Genomic DNA, 19,627 nt, shown 5'->3' with positions numbered 1-19,627 from the left:
GCTGATCTTCCTTAACGTGTCAAGGATCCTTCCTTAACTTACTGTGAAAGGTCTGACAAAGTAGTTGCATGTTTTAATGTGGGTTCTAGGGTCAGAAGAGGAGGTCCTTGGGTGTTCATCAGCGGCCTTTCATAGCTGGACCTTAAAATCTGCCTGTGTCTTTTAGTTATGAGGCATTACTTTTCTTCTCCACATTAAGCCATGTTCTTTTGAAAATAGTATACATACTTCTTACATTAAATAGGTTTTGTATGTTGAGTTACTAGAAACAAAGTTACTGACCTGTGAGCCTTTTGTCATGTATCTTATGACAGTTTCCCATACCAGGATATTTTTACAAAACCATTGACTCTGTTCTGTCAAATATTGGTGTCTGCTGCTTTAAGTGTGTGAAGATAGAAGACTCATGTGGCTTCCCAGATATAATTGAATGAAAAGGAGTTTTGTGAAACTGTAAAAATACTATGAATATATTTTGATTTGATTGATGTTTCCATTTAAAGGTTGCTTATAGCAAGACTGATTGAGTTGCTTAGTATATGGAATTGTTTTCAAAGTGCATCTGAACTTTTGTTCTTAAGTGGTATGACTTTCAGAATCGGGTATAGTTTTGCGTATGCTTATTCTCAGCACATGTGTGTTCACTCAAATCAGTTATGTTAACCTTGCAGAAAATTTATGAGAGAACAATTTTTGGTGTAAGTTTCATTAGTTTTATTTTTGAACTGTGAATTTGTTTCTATCTCATCCTTTTGATATAAGCAATAATACTAAAATCCATTGGAATTATTTGTGGTAGCTCGCTTTGTTTTCACCTAAGGGATGATTTTTGCCACTCTGGGTGCTATCGTTTGAGTATTGTTTCACAGCAGGCCGTGGTTCATGATCAGTAATATCAGAACTCTTTTGCTGTTGGATGACTGAGCATCAATTGAATATGGATCAATTTGTCTATTTGGCATAAATGCAAGTTATATAGCTGATGCTACATTTTTATTCTGGTTTGAAAACCATGGTCAGTATCTGAACTAACATATCAATAGTGTGATATAATTTATTAAAAAACGCACCACCACCAAGTTAAGTCAGAACTATTTGAAGAAAGATGAACTGGCAGGTTGGGTTTGTATACCATCAGAGCTTGTTTTCCAATCAACAGAAGCATTTTTGAGTCATGAAGCCAGATGGACTATTGTTGAACCACGGCCTTTAGGCAATACTGTAATAAGACCACTTTTTAATTAACAGTTAAAATGTAAATATACTTCGTAATAATGAAAAATACTGTGTGAAGATTGATTCATTTGCATTTGATCACATAACTATTTGGGAGCTTTAGACTGCTCCATCTGATAAATGAAACTTGTGATATTTAACCTTTACCATTATGCAAAAATGTACAGCATTGCTATATTGAACTTCTTATTCCATTTGATTTTATAAAAACAGGGGATTATAGTAAACTTTTATTCTTTGTTCATTTTTGTAATCACTGGAAACTTTTGAAATTGAAAACTTTTATTTTCATGGAGTATATGGGTATGTTTTAAGTTCTAAGAATGATAGGTTGACCATGAAAACTATGTTTACTTTCAGAGAGAACAGGAAATGAGAATGGGTGATATGGGTCCTCGTGGAGCAATAAACATGGGAGGTAGGGATCTGAAGGAAAAAGGCTTCTGTAATGTAAAATTTCTTTTTCTTTGGGACTGTACATGTTACTCAAGCACTATTAATTAGTGACAACTACTGGAAAAAAGGAGTAAACAGTATTAGGAAATAAAAAAACCTCATGGTTTTTGCTTCCAAACAGCTGTTTTTTTCCTCCGGGTGTATCTTTACTGTTTTGACTACCTGTGGGAGAAAAATACGATGTGCAAGTGAAGAGCAACAAAAAGGCAGGGAAAGGTGATGCTCTAGAAATTACCTGATACAAAACAGGAATTTTCTGTTCAGAAAGTATTTGGTGTTCTTTTGGAGGGACTGCCTATTCAGAGAAGTTGGAACTGTAATTGCATGCAGTGAAATGATGTAGAGCTTAAAATTGGTAAGTTCTTGTTGATGTACCTGGCAAAAGATTAATGAGTAATGTGGTTGATGTTCTACTAATTTATTGCAAGTCTGTATTTACAAATATTCTCAGTTCACTTTTGTAACTTAAAATATTGTTAAAATACTGCTAAAGACTTATTGGCAAGTCTAGAAAAGTAAATTCTTAATAATTAGTGTTTGCACTACTTCAGTTTGCAGACTGAAGGTGTTTGGAATGTTACTACTTCAGAATATCTGCTTTTAAACAAGACTGAAACTAGAATGTTTCTTTAAAAAACCCAAATCTTACTAAACTATTAACTGTCAATATATATATCTCATGGAAATTTCCTGATGTTAATTTAAAATAAGATGATAATTTAGAGAAATATTAATATTAATTCTGTGTATTTTAAATTTGCAAGTACATACAAATCTTAGTGAACATTGTCGCTTGACCTTTGAGTAATGTGAATTTATAAACTAATGAATCTGCTTGGTCCAGTTTTTAAACTACAACATTCATCATTTCCTTGTGTTTATTGACACATTTATAGCTGTAAAATAGAAGTGGGCTTTTTCTTTCAGTGAAGATGAAGAAATTAAAAAATAATTGTAAAATTATCTGCAAATAATAAGCTGAAGCATAAATGGTGACTAATTTTTTATAGTTTTTCTTTTGTGTATTATTGCAGTCTACCTGAAAACTTCATTTAATCAGGAGACTGTGTAAATACTGATATTGTGCCAGTTGTCCAGACCACAAGATACACTTTTTATGCACATATTTTGAACGTGTAATTTATAGCAGTGTGTTCACAACCCTTTTCTTGTCAGGTTTTAATGCTTAGCAATGATGTTCATAGTCTTGCTTTGTAAGCTTTGTGCTATGCCTTGATTTCAAACTTGATAAAAATGCTTTTAGAAATAAGTTATAACAGCTACTATTTTTTAAAGGGAAAAATATTCATAGCAAATAGGTATAGATAGAGTTTGTTCCCATGGTATCTAGATTTTAGGTTAGCTCACTAGAGATTTTGTTTTCTCCAGCCCATTAACAACCCCACCACTACAACAAAAAAAAACCTGACCCCAGAAACCTGCAGTAGACCTTTAATTGTGATCTTAGCATCCTTTCCCAGCCTTTCTGTGGGAATTGTAACTGACCTTTACCTGTGCCATTTGTGACTTCTTATCATGTGGGACAGTGGGGAGTTGGAGTACCTTCAGTAATGGAAATACCTGCATGATATAGTGTTATTAGAAAGCAAGGTACCTCTGTGACAGACTTAATTAGTGTTGGGCTGACTTGTGTGGGACCTCTCATGTTTACATAGTTTTCTGCAGCAAACAGGTTCTGAGAGGCTCTGTATGCCTCATCGTAACACTTAACTGGAGCCATAATGCTAAGTGCAGCTGATAACACTTTTCGAGATATATATATATATATATAAAAAAAACAAAACGGCTTTTTTTGGAATGATCTCTGCATTGATGAGGGTTATTGACTATGGCTTATTGCCAGCTGTGCCAGACCTTGGCCTGTGGAGTTTGGAAAAACCGAGTGTGCTTTTTTCAGCCCTCCAGATTGCAGAAAAATACCTTTTTTTTTGCTTAAGTGTCTTGTGACCTGTGGCATGAACACGGGGTGACTGCTTTCTATTTGTTGCTGAACCTGCTCTATTGAAATAACAGCTAACTTCAGTGTACCATCAAAAAGAACAGGCAATCAAGTGGTTAGGTTTTAGAGTCTGTTTTGGAGCTAGGAGAGAATCTCTGAGGGATAGCTAAAATGCCATAGTGGCCTCTTACTGAAACTGTGCAGGACACCGCTTTCTCCTTGCATTACACTCCCCAGTTGTCCTGGCAGTGCTGACTCTGCCTGAAATCAGTTTAATACTATAAAGGTTTGATACTACAAGTTGCTGTACATCACCCTAGAAGCAATATGGGTGTATTTGTATGATACAGAGGGTAAGAACTTTGTTGCAGTTGAAGGATAAGCAAACACTACCTGTGTGTGGCCAGGTGGCTAAATTTAGTTAGGCTGGTAAACAAGTCAGTAACAGGTAACAGCACTGACTGCTTTTAGTTAATGGAACTAGTACCAGCCACTAAGTGCTGCTATCATGATAGTCCTGCAGAGTACCTCTAGCCTCTGAAAATAAAGGTTTCTCCTTATGTTGACAGTGTAGACTTCTCCTTTTCCTTCCATATTTAGTCACTAAATGGATGATACTAAAAAACAGGTTTAGGGCATATTCAACTGATTCTGTTGAATGGTGGCACAGTCTTCACCTGCTACATGAACTGGTCATGCCTCTGGGTAGGTGAGAAGCATTGACTTGCACATACCTTTGGTTTGCCGTAGTGTCGTAGGGAGAAGTCTTGGAGTTTCTTATTACTGTGCTCAAATGAGTTCTGTCTTTCAAAATGACAGGGTTTTTCTCTGTCACTTCTAATAAACTTGTTTAGTACTTTACCATGTGCTACTGCATTGTATGGATTGTTTTTGTGAAGCAGCTTGCAGTTGACATAACGTGTATGATCAAACCTAGGTCTGCAGTTTTAGCAGTGATATGTCAGATGCAGTGGGTTCACTCACTGCTGTGATATGCGCTCAGGGCAGGTAAAAAAGATGCAGTTCTGCAGATAGTCACAGTACTGTATCTGTGCTAAATGGCCTGTTTACCATGATGTACATTTATATATTCATTACGATAAGATGTTACAGTTGTTATGAGAGGTTAGAGGTTGATTTTTAATAAAAATAAGTTGATTAGTCTAGCAACGTGTTGGATTTCTTGATATTATATGTTGTTATGACTTAAAGCATGGGCTAGATTCCAAAGGTGTGTCGTCTTGCGTTACTAGATCTTGGATGCACACTTTTGGCTGAGAAGGGCGGATTGTTGTTGGAGGCAAGGAACATGTTAAAGTTGATGACATTTCATAATAGCAGATGTAAATGATACATAATCAGAATTTTTTCTTTCTAACAACTTGAGAAAATGTAACAAAGGCAATTTTACCTGCCTGTTGAGTATGTTATTGGGTACTGGCAGAGGGGTGTTTCCAAGTGCAATTTACCAGCTAAATGATCTCCTCAAAAAGATGTTTTTAAGCTTTTCTACCTTTTACGGTGAATCAGAATTTTGGAGGAGACTTTCCTGTGCTTGCAATTCTAGTAAAACTTCACTTAGTTTTCTGGTACTTTTACTGCAATAAACGACATTTACATGCAAGATTTACGCCATATTACAAATTATTTATTGTAAACTTGAGTACCATTTTTGGTATTGTTTTTAGATGTTAAGACTAATATTGTTACAGTATATACACTTAACATAATACTGGTAGAACAGTTCTTGCGAATGTATGATATGATCCCTGAAGAGTCAAGTTGCCTTGTAGCTGCCAGTTACTGCAAAATAATTTGATTTTTGCTAATTTGTGGTGTGCATACTATATATATATGCTATATGAACACTTCAGTTCCTGCACAGAAACCATACAGCTATATTTAGCTGTAAAGTTCAAGATTTACAAATACACAAGGCAGATTATTTAATGCAAAATAATAGGGGTTAATGAAAATCTGTTTAAAAGCAGATGATTGAGATAAATGTACAGTCTCAAAGAATATTTTTTTTTTGTTTCAAGTATTGGAAGTCTTGTACATTTGGCTATTTAAATATTGTAAATTGTTTGTTTATTCTTGTAAAATTCAGATAGGACAGCTCTAAGTATAGATTGTTTTGCATAGATGCGTTTAGCCCAGCACCTGCTGGTAACCAAGGCCCTCCTCCAATGATGGGTATGAATATGAACAACAGAGGAACTTTACCTGGCCCTGCAATGGGTCCTGGTCCTTCCATGGGACCAGAAGGAGCTGCAAATATGGGAACACCAATGATGCCAGATAATGGAACAGTGGTAATGTATCACAAATTTAATTACTTTGAATAGCCGTCATGTCTCATGGCCCATTAATGTTACCAAAGATATTTTCACACTGTGTAAGAATGTGATATGTTTTTTGAATCTGTTAAAAGTAGTTGATAGAACTTGTTAATGCAAATAATTTACAACAGAGAAGGGAAGTCTTTTTGATGTTACTATGAAAATCCTACTTCCCTTAGGAATGGTATGAGTTCTTTGATCAGTAACCAGACTTTGAATTGAGATTAGAATGTACAGCACTTGTGGCAAAGCTTGCATGTATGACCTGTCATGAAAAACTCACAGATTGTAAGAAACCACTTCTGTGAAATGGAGGAAGAAACAACATACCAAAGTAATCTGTCAATTTAGGCACTTGCTGTTTTTTCTTCTGTGAAACTAAATTCTATGTATTAGCTTGTTAGGGTTTTTGATGAAGTTAAATATTGGAAGCTATGTAGTGTGAAGATATCTTTGTGTAAACTATTTAATTTTTCAAAGTGACTTTAGTGTTTTTTGTATTTCCTTTCTAACACTGTTGAAAGCATGAGATTATGACAGTAATGACACCACTTAGAAAATAAGTATGCCAACAGCTGTTAGAGGTAATGGTCATACCAATACCAGAAAAATAATATTGCCCAGCTGCCAAGGGTGGTAGGGAATGTCTTCTATACATCTGGAATTTTTTATCAAGAGCAGATAAGCCATTGGGATGCAGTTAAAGCACTAGCCATTTTTGCTCTGTTGTCATAGCTGGTTACTTTTCCTAGCTGTAATGTCTTATGTAGAGAAACAACTATATTTTTAAATCTGATTTTTACATATCTTCCAGTATTATTATGTAAATATATATTTTGGATATTCTAGTGGTGGTGTGATATAAAGGAGTATTTAATATAAGCAGTGATGCCATTATAGTTTTATTGGAACACAGAAGCATATGGTAGCTGTATTTTTTCATATATGCCTCCTCAAAAGTATCCATCTGCAACTGAGCAATCTGTATAATGAAGTTTGGACAAAATCCTTTGTTCCTTAGAGGATAATGAGATTTTCATTGAGCACAAAATACATAGTGAGTCAGGTCTTTACCAGTTAAAGGAGAGGGTCTCAATTCACATTACAGGAACCAGCTCATTTTATCAGTTGTGTCATTGGTCACAAAGTGGGGGGATGGGGACGGGGATGCTTTTTGCAAAATACCAGTTTTAGAGATGCTTTTTCTGGAGACCCCTCTGTGTTACTAGTCACCTCTGGAACATTCTGTTGTGATTATATAAACACTGTGAAAGAGGTGTAAGGAAAGGAACATACTATCGTAAATCACGGTGTCTTATCTCCAGCTGTTGTTTTTCTACAAAAAGTCATTCCAGGTATGGAAATGTAGGGAATATACTGACACTTTCAATGCATGTTTTATAAAAAAAAAATAATACCTTTTTTACTTTCCATTTTGTTCTGCATGCTATGGAAGGACAAATTAGATGCTCTTTTAATTATTACGATTTTCTCCCCTTTTGGACTTTGAAGGTTTTTAATTTGGGGAGCAGGCCCCTACATAAAGGCATAGCCTAACTGTATTTTTCCTGCACGGCTATCTGCTAAAACACTCTAACAGTTAATTTCAGTTTTCACTGAGGGAAATAGAGAATATGATTTATAGACCTGAAATTTGGTTTTAATTTTTTTAATTGGATGTTTTTCTGAAGTCTTTTAGGGAGAAAGTTGGAGCCATCTTTTTGTTCTACTGCAGTCTTTTGAAACATAGATTACCTTTGAACAGAACATTTTAAAAATAGTTGTGTGTGTGTGTCCCCGCCCTTATTGTAGGTAGTTAATTACTGCAGTTTTTTGTTAGCTGAAGAGAGGGGTCCTTATTGGAAAGATGATTTGACTTTTTGTGGAAAAGTCAAATGTTAAAAATTACCAGGAATATGTGATAAGCTATTTGTTGAAACTTACATCCGTTGCTAGCAAGCTGGCATGAGTTATTATTTTTTTTAACCAGTGCTGCAGCTTTTAAGGTACTTTGGGGCAGTAGTAGATCTTCATGCAGTTGTTGAAGTAACTTTTTTCTTACTCAATGTCAGATTTTGTTTAAAATTTCCATATATACAACCATGATCTAAATTGCATATGTTTTGATCCATATAGATATAATGCTGTTTTAATATCATATATATATATATATTAATTAGCAAACTTTAGAACTGTTGAGCTCTACTGCTGTTAGTGGAGTTAAACTTTCAGAATAATTCTCTGATTCGGGCTTATAAATAAAAAGCTAGTCTTGAATGTTCTTGTGGAACTCTTGAGTACCTGGGCAGTTAACGTACGTGTCTGTACAGAAGGAATTTCTTCTGAAAACATAACTATCCTCAACAGGTGAATGATGAGTTATTTCAAGATCTGATTGTACCATATAATCTGTGCTTTTAATGGTTCATGTTATGCTGGATTGATGTTTTAAATTTAATTATGTGGGGTTCTATTTTTAAACTCTTGCATAAATACTGAACTGTAAGTGCTCAGATGCATGTTTTCTGGTTTAGGTTTTAATTGCTATAGCCAAATAAATCTGTGTAAGCACATACACCTTTTTTTATTAGGCACAGAAGAGCTAAGGAAAATAAATGTGGAACATAAGTTGGATTTTCTTCTTATATTAATATTTCAGATTAAGCTTTAGATATACATCAAGTGTGTTTTAAACTAAGCATAGTCCAGTTATGCATTTTGTCACTAGTTTTGTCAGTTTATTTGGACTGGATTTTATAAGTCTAACCAAAGATTACTAAAGTGTCGTACAAAAGGCTGACTCCAGGTAGTATGGACTGAAATACCCACAGATATGTGGGTATATAATTCTTCAAGAAGTCTGCAGTCTGTAGAAATACAAAGGCTGATTTCCTCCCACGTAGTTTGACAATGTTTCTGTATCTAATTTATTTAAGGGAGGAGCACGAGTTGGTATTTAAGGCAGAACAGAGTTCAGGCATAAGATTATTGTTTGCTGTCTCTTCTGTTACATAGAGAATATGTATTGCTTCGGATGTGCTTGAATGGATGAAGTTATATTAATCACCAGAATTGGTCTTAATGCTCAAGTTTTTAATTTACAAAGTTGGAGCATAACATTAGCACTCTTAATTTCCAGCTCTTTTTCCATAGTAACTAATTGAATTGCTCCTTTCTTCCCTCTATGTGTGATCCTGATTCTGCTGGACTATCTGCTGAACTCCATGACAACATCACTTGTGGTTTTTATTGTAACTCACATTTGGCACGTTCCAAATGGACTTGTGTTAGCATAATGAGAGATTCCCTCAAGGAGGTCCATCACAGATGGGTTCACCTCTGGTTAGTAGGACGGGCTCTGAAACTCCTCAGCCGCCAATGAGTGGTGTAGGTGCCGTGAGTGGTGGACCTGGTGGCTTTGGTAGAGGAAACCCAGGGGGCAACTTTGAAGGACCTAACAAGCGTCGCAGATACTAAAACTTACTTCATTCCTTACTGTTTAGAAATTCCAGTAAAACTATACAGTGATATGCCTTTATAATTTTTGCTGTTACCTGGAAATGGTTTTATTGTTATTGTAGTCTTTAAAACAGTTTCTTTTGTAAAACTTTTTTTGTATCCAGTAGTTTAGGCTTTGTAGTATAGAGCAGAAATGATGCGGATAATTATGTAAGGCAATGTGTTTGTGACTGGCAAAATACAATGTGTGATCATGCTGTAAAACGTGCGGTTATCTGATTACAATAAAATATAAAAATAACTTGAAAGGATTTTGGGAATGTTATTACTGATACTGGGTGAGAATAATTTTATGCTTAATTATAAGTGGCGTAATTTTCATTCGTGTGTAGTTTCTACTGTGTGTCAAGAAAGTTCCATTCTTAATAGTGAATCTGTTTAGCTAAACTGCATGTTGCAGTACATACTATAAACAGTTTATAACACAACTGCTTTAATTTGTTTATACTTCTCAAGAGCATCAGATTTTCTACGAAGTGTTCTCAAGGATACTGTGTCCTTGCATCTCAGTCTTCCTTTGCAACTTAGTCACAGTAGGCTTATCAGTAGAGTATATCTGTTACTTAAATTATTGGAAAATTTAAGGGGGGGGATGGGAATGGGACGGACAGGGACCAACATTGGAAAAAGAATCTGTATGTATGCTTTATTCATAACAGTATGAATGAATTTACCTAAACCATACTTCTACAGAAGAAAAGTTGTGACATCTGTGTGTTCTACTGATCGTTAAAGTATCTTGCCATTGCAAGGAAGCAGACAGTTGTGCAAGCTGGTAAGCCTTCCAGTGTGTAGTGCATCATCATAAGTATGCATTTCTCCCAGTGGTTGAACAGAAACAAGTCTGTTACTAATGATTAACTGTTTCATTAGGAGGCAAATACATGTTTTCCAGTTAAAGTAATTGTTCTCTTAGAGTAATATGCATTTAGAAGTATTGCATGTGAGTATTCTTGATAAATATTTTACAGAATGATGAATTTTAAAAATACCCATTTGCAACACAACTCAGGCTGGATTTTCTGATTGAGTCTTAAGATAAAACTGATGATAAAGCTATTAGGAAGCTTATTATGATTCAGATTTTGTCAGTCATGGAAGGTGATGGAAAAGACCTATTGGTTCTATTCCTGTAATGGCAAGAAAGTAGGAAAAATTTTGGTTACTGTTGCTTTTTTCCTGTGCAAAATAGTTGTCAAATATTAGTGTTCTGTCTTACCAGTTCATGTTTTCAGAAAAATAAATTACTAAAATTACTACTGTCTGCATGAATAGTAGTAATACTAAATTGATGAAAACCTAATTTGAGATTACCTGGTGCCCTAATTAATGGCCCCCAACCAAAATGCTATGGACTTAGCTCAAACCATGGGATGCAAGCAGCAGAGAGAGCATGTATGTGTTACTTAATGTAGCAGTGATGGTCTTGGCGAATTGCATTGTGAGCAAATGGGTAACAGGAAAATTGTGGCATTGCTGCCATTTTGGAAGTACAGTGTTATTTATATTGCCAGTGTTACATGGCTTAAGGTAGAGATTGTTTTCATACAGTTTAGGAGTTACCACATGTAGGTCCTCACTTGTGGCGTCTATAACCACTAAGCATTTTCCTCTAGTTTGCCTTTAATGTTGGCCTTTTTTGCTTGACTTGAGGATACGTGCCACACTTCAGTTTGTATCGCAGTAGCAAGTTACATCTGAAGTCTGAAATATTCTTTCACCTGCTTGATATATGTATCATGTTATGGCATTCGTTATTAAAAAAAAAATCCTGCAACTGGTTTTACTTAGCCCATATTCCTAAAACTCAGTATTTGGGAAAACTTATTTTCAGTAGGTGTAAACTGGGTGTTTGCATATAGCAACTACTTAAGCTCTCTGCTTTGGTGTACTGCGTTAAGTTGTGACACTAGACACAGTGTCTAGTAAGGTGTCTAAATACTAGATTATTTTTGTCTCTTTTCTGCCCTTGTGCATGGCATTTTTATGGGGATTGAGAAGGCACTGGTGTAAGCTGGTAATTCTGAACTGTAAAGCTTTAAGGGGAACCTGTTTTAAATATAACTTTAACTAGATTTAAGAAGTCTGTTCGGTTTTTCAAAGGAAAAGGCTGTGTCATTCAGGCCTTTTGGCCAAATGTACTCCTGTATATTTGTTTAGATATATACACCATCACCCTTGTAGTATTAGAGTATGTTTTGGAAGTACATTAAACATACCAAATCTGCAAAAAGTGGTTTATTTGTTGCTTGCCAGCCTCATGCTATTTTAAGTGCATGTTTGTTGCACCACATTTTTGCTAGCAAGCAGAGGTATGTATGTATTCGGAAGTTCCTGTAGATTTTAATTAGTGATTTTCATTTCACAGTTGTGAGCTACCCTTCCTGTAAAACTCTGACTTGGATGGCTCTGCTTGTATAGCAGCAGTGGATGTGTCTGCTGTCCTTATTGCAGAAAATCATCTAACATCTTTTTAAATATCCATGAACCAAGTCTTTAAGTCTTAAAAAATACTGAAATGTTGAATTTGGGCACACTTTAAAGATTTCACGAAGAATGCGTTTTGTAGTTGATGACAGGCTGCCAAATTCTGCTCATAATAGAAACTTTATTAGGGCTGCCTGGCCTTGTTGATTGTATACAGTTCAACTGTATAAATTTTGATTTTGCCATCTTTGGTGTAGTAACAAACTCTAGCTATATGATAAATGTGTAATTTTGTTAAAGGAATGGTCCCAGTTTGTTTCCTAAAAATGGTTGTAGATGTGGCCACGCAGCATTTTTGCTTGAAGGTACTGCCCATGTGCTGGAAGTGATTAATTTTTCTTGTTCCTCATTTGGCTGATCAGTTGATCATTTTTTCTGTGTACACATATACTTTAAGTTTTTAAACTGTCTTTGGTCTGTTTGACAAGAAGACACAGTGAAGTCCTGACTGCTGTATGCTGTGGTAAAACAAATATGCTTGGAAAGAATATGGAATTGGCAACTACAATGCGCTTACTTTTGGTTGTACTTACCGAGGTTTTACCTTATTCCTGACACTTCAGTCTAAACTGCTTAATTTTCATGTGAGATACAATTTTAATACTTTAAGATAGTGAAGCTGTACTATTCCATTTAAGTAAAAGAAAACAACACCATCAGAATCCAGCTTGTGTAACTGCATTTGCATTTGTCACCTCAGTCATCTGAAGGGGAGCTATTGGGCACTTAAATAAAATTAATTTTGGTTGTGAGTTAATTTCTTTGTTTTATGCAGTGTACTCATTAGATAAAGCACATTAATGTCTTGGGAAACTTGGTGGCCAATCAAATATACTTAACTGTATTTATTTCCTACGAAAAATACAGATTACTGTTGATTATCCGGAAAGAAAAGTTCTGACCTTAAGTTGTTTTATTTAGTGTCTACATCTATTTTATCTAATTGGACAAAGATACAATGAACTGGAGACTCTTACTAGAACAAAAGGTTAAAATAGATGGCAAGAAGACAGTATGAACTAAGTGTTACATCAGTTTAGTTTTAACCAGTATCCAGTAGGATTTTATGGTATGCATTCTTTGAGAAGCATTCTGATCTAAAGTATACTGTCATATTTTAAAATGTTATACCACAGTTTTTTCCCTTTTCCACTTTTGATTTCAGATTTTAACTTGAAAAATAAATCTATAATTACAAAGTCTTCTGAAAGCTACTAAATACAAATGCATTGACTTTTTTGAGGTACTGATTGTTAAATGGTTGTGATCTGCCTTGAAATAATTTGGCTCAAAAATGCCAAAATAAGCAATGTAAAGAAAGATCCTCAAGTGAAAAACAACCCCCCTTTGGCCTTCTGAAGAGAGAATATTCTTCGGGGTGAGATGTTCAGCAAATGAGTGGTGTGCTCTGATAGCATGAAGCTCTTTTTACTGAAGCATTTTGTGGAAACTTTTTTTTTTACATTTTCTATAAGAAATTAATCATAATTCTTCTCTTAGTGAAGACAAGTAAAAAGAAACTGTAATTGAACTAGTGAAATGGCAGGGAAGGCCTGGGTAGCAACTGATGGGGTCAGTTTATTTACATTGGGTGCAAACGTGAAGGGATGCTTAATCCCATTCCTGAGACTTGAAGGGGTGCATAATCGTAGGTGGTTTTAAAGAGTCTGCATTCAGCATGTCTTGTTAGCTTGTGCTTGGGGCCAAGAGTGGGGAACTTGAGAGAGCACATATTTCATTCAAGTGCAATTTAATTGTCTCTTTAGGAGCCCTGAATTTATTTGGGCACTGTGCTGTCATTAAGATGCAGAACTGTCTTGGGACTTGGTGCTTCCATTGGGCTCTTGGCTCACTTCTAGCATGAGGGTTTATCAGTCCAAACTTCCCCGATTCTTGAATAATGAGGAGGGACTGAGTGTGGCCTATGGAAAATACTGAGGCTGGACAGTACTCCTTTAGATCAGTGGCTGTTCAGTGCTAGCTTAGTGGCAAACATAGGAGTGTGTTATTCCAAAAACTTTTGCTTTCTAAAAAAATCTGTTTAATGAAATGTGAGGGCATAATAGGAGGATTGATTTAAAACTTGCATTACTTAATGTCAGGTATAATTTTTCACATTGGATTGGCTTTTTGTTGCCTTTTGAGATGTACTGTAAAATATACTTAATCTTAGTAGGTGGTCTCACCAAATCGGTATTTTGCTGTTATGAAGAAATCTGTTCTTTTAAGTTTTGGGGTTTCCCCCCTAAAATACTTTTAAAAATGTAGCTGTAGGCATTTCAGGTTTGTTTTCACAGTAATCCATGAAATATGAAGTTTATAGGAATTAAATTATCTATGTCTAAAATGTAAGTTGTAGAATAGATAAACCGAACGTTAAATTTTCATAAAAAGATTACTTTTGATGATTTTAAATTTATGGAAACAAGCCCTCAGTGTGTTTTAAATGGGATAGATTTAATAGGTCTTTTCAATCTTGAACTTCCTTAAGCTATGAAAATGAATTTAATTGAAATTTGCAGGTATTCATATTAATAACCTCAGCCTGACTTTTGGAAGCAGGAAGAGATGGGTTTCTTCAGAAAAGGAGTTCAGAATAGCAGCCATTTTTTTCCTAATTGAAGGAACTATTCAGAAAAGTTTTAAGCTCAGAGATAAGCATAGTATAGGTAAAACCATTCAAAAACCTTGCGATCATAATGATTATTTTATACCCAAATCACATTAAAAGAAAAAAAATATCTGTGTGAGTAAAAACTTAGTGATTTATGTGTAGTCCCTCAAATAGAGGACAAAATGCTTATAATAGTTGTGGGACTCAAAAGGAACTCCACTGTGTTACTGCGTACCCTTGTTGGTAAGGTTTTTTCCATTTGTTTTGGTAAATGGTTTGTCTAGAGCTTTGATTTTTTCCTAGTTTTGCTAGTGTTTTATATCTTAATTTCTGTAGACTAAACCATAGCTGTGTAATTTGATTGGATTTACATGCTAACTGTATCCAGGATATTAAGGGCTTGGCTTGAAAGAAGTGCGGTAAGAATAAAGATACTGTTCTTGCCCTTAATTTATCAGTAAAAAAAATTGCAGAGAACCTTGAACAAGGAATTAAGTGTGAAAGGTTCTGTATATAAACTGAAAAAAGATTGGGGAAGTGGAATAAAATAAAAACGGGAGAAATGTGGTTTAATTTTATATCTACAGCAAATTCACAAAAATTATTTTAAAGCTTGTTATACATGACAACCACTTAACTTTTAATGGAAAAATACAGAGATATTGGTTACATAAATGTATTGGATTTTTAAAAAACTTTGTGTTGTGCAGATTGCCAAGGAATATCAGAAAAACTGAAATTAGTGTTCTAAAAATTGTTTAATATTCATAGGATGTAGGGTGCAGTCACTGCAGTAGGATATGTTTCCTCTGTGTTGCAAAATTTTCTGTAGGGCTTGATTTTTGTGGCTGAATACAGCAACTGTATACAGTGTACACACCTCATGTTGTCATTGGTATGAAGCAGCTGATTTTAAAATTGCTAGCCTCTCATCAAACCAGTGAAATCCAGTCTTACACCTGTGTGTCATAGCCAGAGAAGCACCAAACAAGATGGTGTAAAGGGAAGTAAAATAGTAAGTATTTATTAGTTATTTGTGGGATAGGATTAAGGTATTTTCATTAGGGTTTTTGCCTTAATGTCACTGTAATAATTTTTTATATATGTGAAAGGGAAAGCAATTTTACTCTCGGTGTTTATTTGAAATAAATACCTCACCGAAACGAAACACCTCTCCAAAAAGCACCCCCCAAACCCCCAGTGCCTAGCACCCCCCCCAACAGGTGCTCCCTCTTTAAATAATCACATATACTTAAGCAAGGTGGAAAACTGTATATGCTTAAGCAAGTTGGAAGAGGAAATGTAATAAATCTAAAAAGATGTAAAAATCACAGAGTTTATTGTAATGCTTCTTGCAGCTGTTTGCTCTTGGTGTTCTGGGCATTTTAATGTGTTTCTTTTTCTACAAGCTCCATTACTGTTCATTATTGACTGCAAAAGGATTTATTCTGCAGTGCTGTTACTGAGCTTTAAATATTTTTATCTAGTGTAAAATTGCAGGAAAAAGCCCCAGCATAAACCAGCTATCACAGTACTGTAGAATGCAATCTTTTGAACTGCCAGCTGGAAGTGGTCTCTCAAGCTGCTTACAAATGTTTTAAATATTTGTACGCTACTGGGAAATTGGAAATCTTCGTGTGCATATTTAAAATAATAATTCGACACAGGCACTGCTGCAGATATGAATAGCTCTTTGCCCTCCTTGCTGCTTTGTTCTGCTTCCTGCCTGCTTTGTGCCACCCTTGCATCTCCATGCCCATGCAGTGAGCAGGGTAAAAGAAGCCCAGTGAAAATTACTGATTCTGCTCATTTCACTGTGGAAGGAAAGAACAGCAAGGAGTGGGCGGTAGAGCAAGACTTCTCATAACTGTACGGACACTGGTTACTTCATGCTACATCTATGTGCCACATAGAGGATGTAGTTTTATGTATGTTCTCATTACATGAGTTTGGATGACTTTTTAGTACTTCTAAGAAATAGATAGTTTAGAACAAATAGGTAATACTGTTGAGGGCTTTAGTTAGATGTCTGAATAGCGTGGTTATGTTTTACATTCTTAGTGGTAGTTGGCCCAAGAAAACAAGTATTGGAATTAATGAAGAAAAAAAATGTACACTAAAATGTTGAGCCAAATTATATGTGAGCTTGATCTGTCTGTTCACTTTCTGCAGTTGCCAAGATGGTTACATGCAAGCCAGTAAAATACGGAAAATAGCATTCTTCATGATTTCTCCAGTAAAGATGATACACACAGTTGCTTTAGAGAAGCAAGGCTATTCACATGTATTTTTTCTTGGGAGAAAAATATGTAAAATGCAATTATAAAGATGGGAAATACTGTCTTCAAAATGCTAACATTCTTCATTCTTTGATACAATAGCACTGGATTGTTCTGTATATTACGTTTCGCTTTTAGGGGACAGAGCAAGTGAAAGGTAAGCTGCAGCTCCAGTTTTAATCAACTGAAAATCAAAAGCCTTTTCCAGAAGGCGCAAAAGGAGAACTTTAATAATGAAACAGTAGTTCATCTTCAGTTTCGTTCCAGTGTGGAACATTGTGCTTCTAGAACTTCAGTATTGTATCAGTGGCAGTTCCACATCTGACACTTTCAGAACCAGATCTATGCTGAATAATAAAATAAAATTTCTGCCTTAGTGTGTGAAGAATGCAGTTACTACATTTTAAAAATGGAATGTTCAGAGTTTTGAAAGAAAATGTATGAAATAAATGTCATATATTACTGGTTTAAAAGTGAAAATTATGTCAACTTGGCAGTTGGGATGGCTATGCTTTTAGAACCATTTCGGTTTATGTGCCATTCATTGTTGCTATGTTATTCTTTGTGTAGTTTTTGTAATATCACTTAATGCATGTTCAGCATCGTTCTTGCATCACAGTTATGTACAGTTTCATATTTTATTCACACTGATGAATGCAAGTGTCTGTAGAAGGGGGTACTAGAGCATTTGTCTAGTGTAATGTAACTTGTTTAGGAGGGCTTTTCATTGCTAAGCTTGCTTTCTGTTTTGTGTTCACTCTGCATGTTTTGTGCAAAATGTGCTTTTTCTATTGCATATGGAGAAAAAGCAGCAAACCATGGAAATGTGTTTATTAGGAAAGTAAAGGGAAGTCCTGGATGCCTCTTACTGCTGCTAAAATGACAGCTGGTTCAGGTCAATAAAATCACTTGGTTAACTTTCATGCATGATTACATCTACATTTTTTCCTGCTTACAGCCCACTTCAGTATTAATGTTAAAAAAATTTCTGAGTAGTTTCCATAAAAAATCCGGTTTTAATCAGAAGCATGTGTATAAGATGGTAAATAATTGCAAGTGACTTGATGTTTGCTCTGAATAATACTGTAACTCCCCAAGTTGTATTAAACATAAAAATATAATTGGTTTGACTTTCATCATTTTTAAAGTGAAACTTTAAAAATTGTATTGAGTGAGAGTAAGCCCAGGCCACTTTGGACGGCAGAAGGTATGAACTGTGGAGAACCCATGCTCTTGTTTTGAGTCATGTTATGTTACTGGGCATGCTTTTTTTATTCTTTAAATCGGGACCATTGTGTGAAACTGTTATAAAGACTTAACCAGACATATAATTTGTCTTATTTTACACAGTTATAAGTATTAATTTATTATTAGCATCTTAAAAATAGAATTGGGTTAGATTAGGCACATGTATTTTACTGGAGATGGTAGCATGTAGTATGAATATCAGAAATAGTATAATTCAAATGATGGTAATTACCAAAGACTGATAATATGTTGTGCCTTTAAGCCTAGTTGGATAAAAGCTGATCTTGAGCATTGTTATTACTACCTTTGAAATGAACTCTTTCATCTTTTTCTTCTTCCAGTTAAGCATAAACTTGAATTTTCCAGGTGGCTGATAGTTTTGGGAATTAAATACTGATTTTAAAACTCAGCGCCCAGACCCTTGATACTACATTTGCATTTCTGCTTTATTGTTGTAGTAGTCACAGAATTACTTGCACATCTAAAAGTGTTCATCTAGATTTTTTTTGCAGTATTGTACATCACTTAATTCTTGGGGCTGCAGGTGGGAAAGCTGGTAATATAGAAACTTTCCATATTATTGTAAAAAAAAAAAAGAAAAAAGAAAAAAAAATGCTTAAAAATCTGATCTCTTCTAAACTACCAAGTGTCTAGGAAGCTGAATGGTGTATTTTCAAAGAAGGTTGGAAATTTTATTTTACCAGAGGTCTCACAAATTTATGAAGTATTTGACTGAGCTCTAAATTTTTCACTGGTCTGACAATTGAGGACATTCTGACTCGACTAACCTTCTATTAGTAGTATGGTGAAAATTCTGCAAGCTTCTGCAAAGCTTTAGAAGTGCTGTGAGGACGAAATGGCCATACTGACTGTAGGATTGGGCAAATCATTCATCTTTGAAGATTGTCACTGGCCTACTTTGGGTATCCTTATCCATTCTGTTTAGGACTTTGTTTCCTATCCTGTATTTCAGGTTTTATCTTATTGTAAAAGGCTTTAGCTTTTCCTGATGATGTGGAAGACTAGTTGTGTAGAACTTTATTTGGGGTTTCTAATACTAAATTTGATGGAAGTGGGTTAAGGAAAGGATCAGATGTCAGATGAACAGCAAAACCAGTTCTTCATATGATTTGGCAAGTCATTACATACCTCTCCATATGTGTTTTGTTAGTATATGATTATCATGTATGTATTCTTAACTGTTGTGTCATTAAAAAGGATTTATGGCCCTTCGGGGGGGGGGGAGACTTATTTTTAATTAATTTAATTCTAAAGTTTTTCTCATGTAAATCAATATACAATAATTGACAGATTACGCGAGAACTTAAAAAAAAGAAGATAGGTAAGATAGGTACCTTTTCTTGACTCAGGTGTGTGGAAATATTAATATGGAAAAGTAAAAGTAGATAAGTGCTCTTCATGGTCTTACAGATGGGGGAGATAGCAGTATGGAAAAGCATGAATATGTGGTTTGACCTCACCTTTC

The 19,627-nt window shown here is 35.1% G+C and overlaps 1 protein-coding gene across 16 annotated transcripts in view; it reads left to right on the top strand.

Annotated features, from left to right (window-relative positions):
* The window catches only part of PSPC1 (paraspeckle component 1), a 74,216-nt gene that overhangs the window by 36,903 nt on the left and 17,686 nt on the right, over nucleotides 1–19,627 (top strand). For 5 of the 16 annotated variants that reach the window (XR_013926334.1, XR_013926335.1, XR_013926336.1 and 2 more), the window contains exons 7-8: nucleotides 1,597–1,654; nucleotides 5,798–5,967. The exons of 9 other annotated variants lie outside the window; for them this stretch is intronic. Coding sequence is in view for 1 of the 7 variants with exons in the window: in XM_080377217.1 (XP_080233343.1) it covers nucleotides 1,597–1,654; nucleotides 5,798–5,967; nucleotides 9,286–9,471 (414 nt within the window). In the remaining 6 variants the exon portion in view is untranslated. Of the gene's footprint in view, nucleotides 1–1,596; nucleotides 1,655–5,797; nucleotides 5,968–9,285; nucleotides 19,479–19,627 lie in introns of those variants that run through there. 2 more of the 16 variants (XM_080377217.1, XR_013926345.1) reach the window with 2 other exon arrangements.

This window comes from Falco punctatus, assembly GCF_963210335.1.
Source record: "Falco punctatus genome assembly, chromosome: 2".
Taxonomy (NCBI): Eukaryota; Metazoa; Chordata; class Aves; order Falconiformes; family Falconidae; genus Falco; species Falco punctatus.
This window is presented reverse-complemented; position numbering and strand designations above follow the sequence as displayed.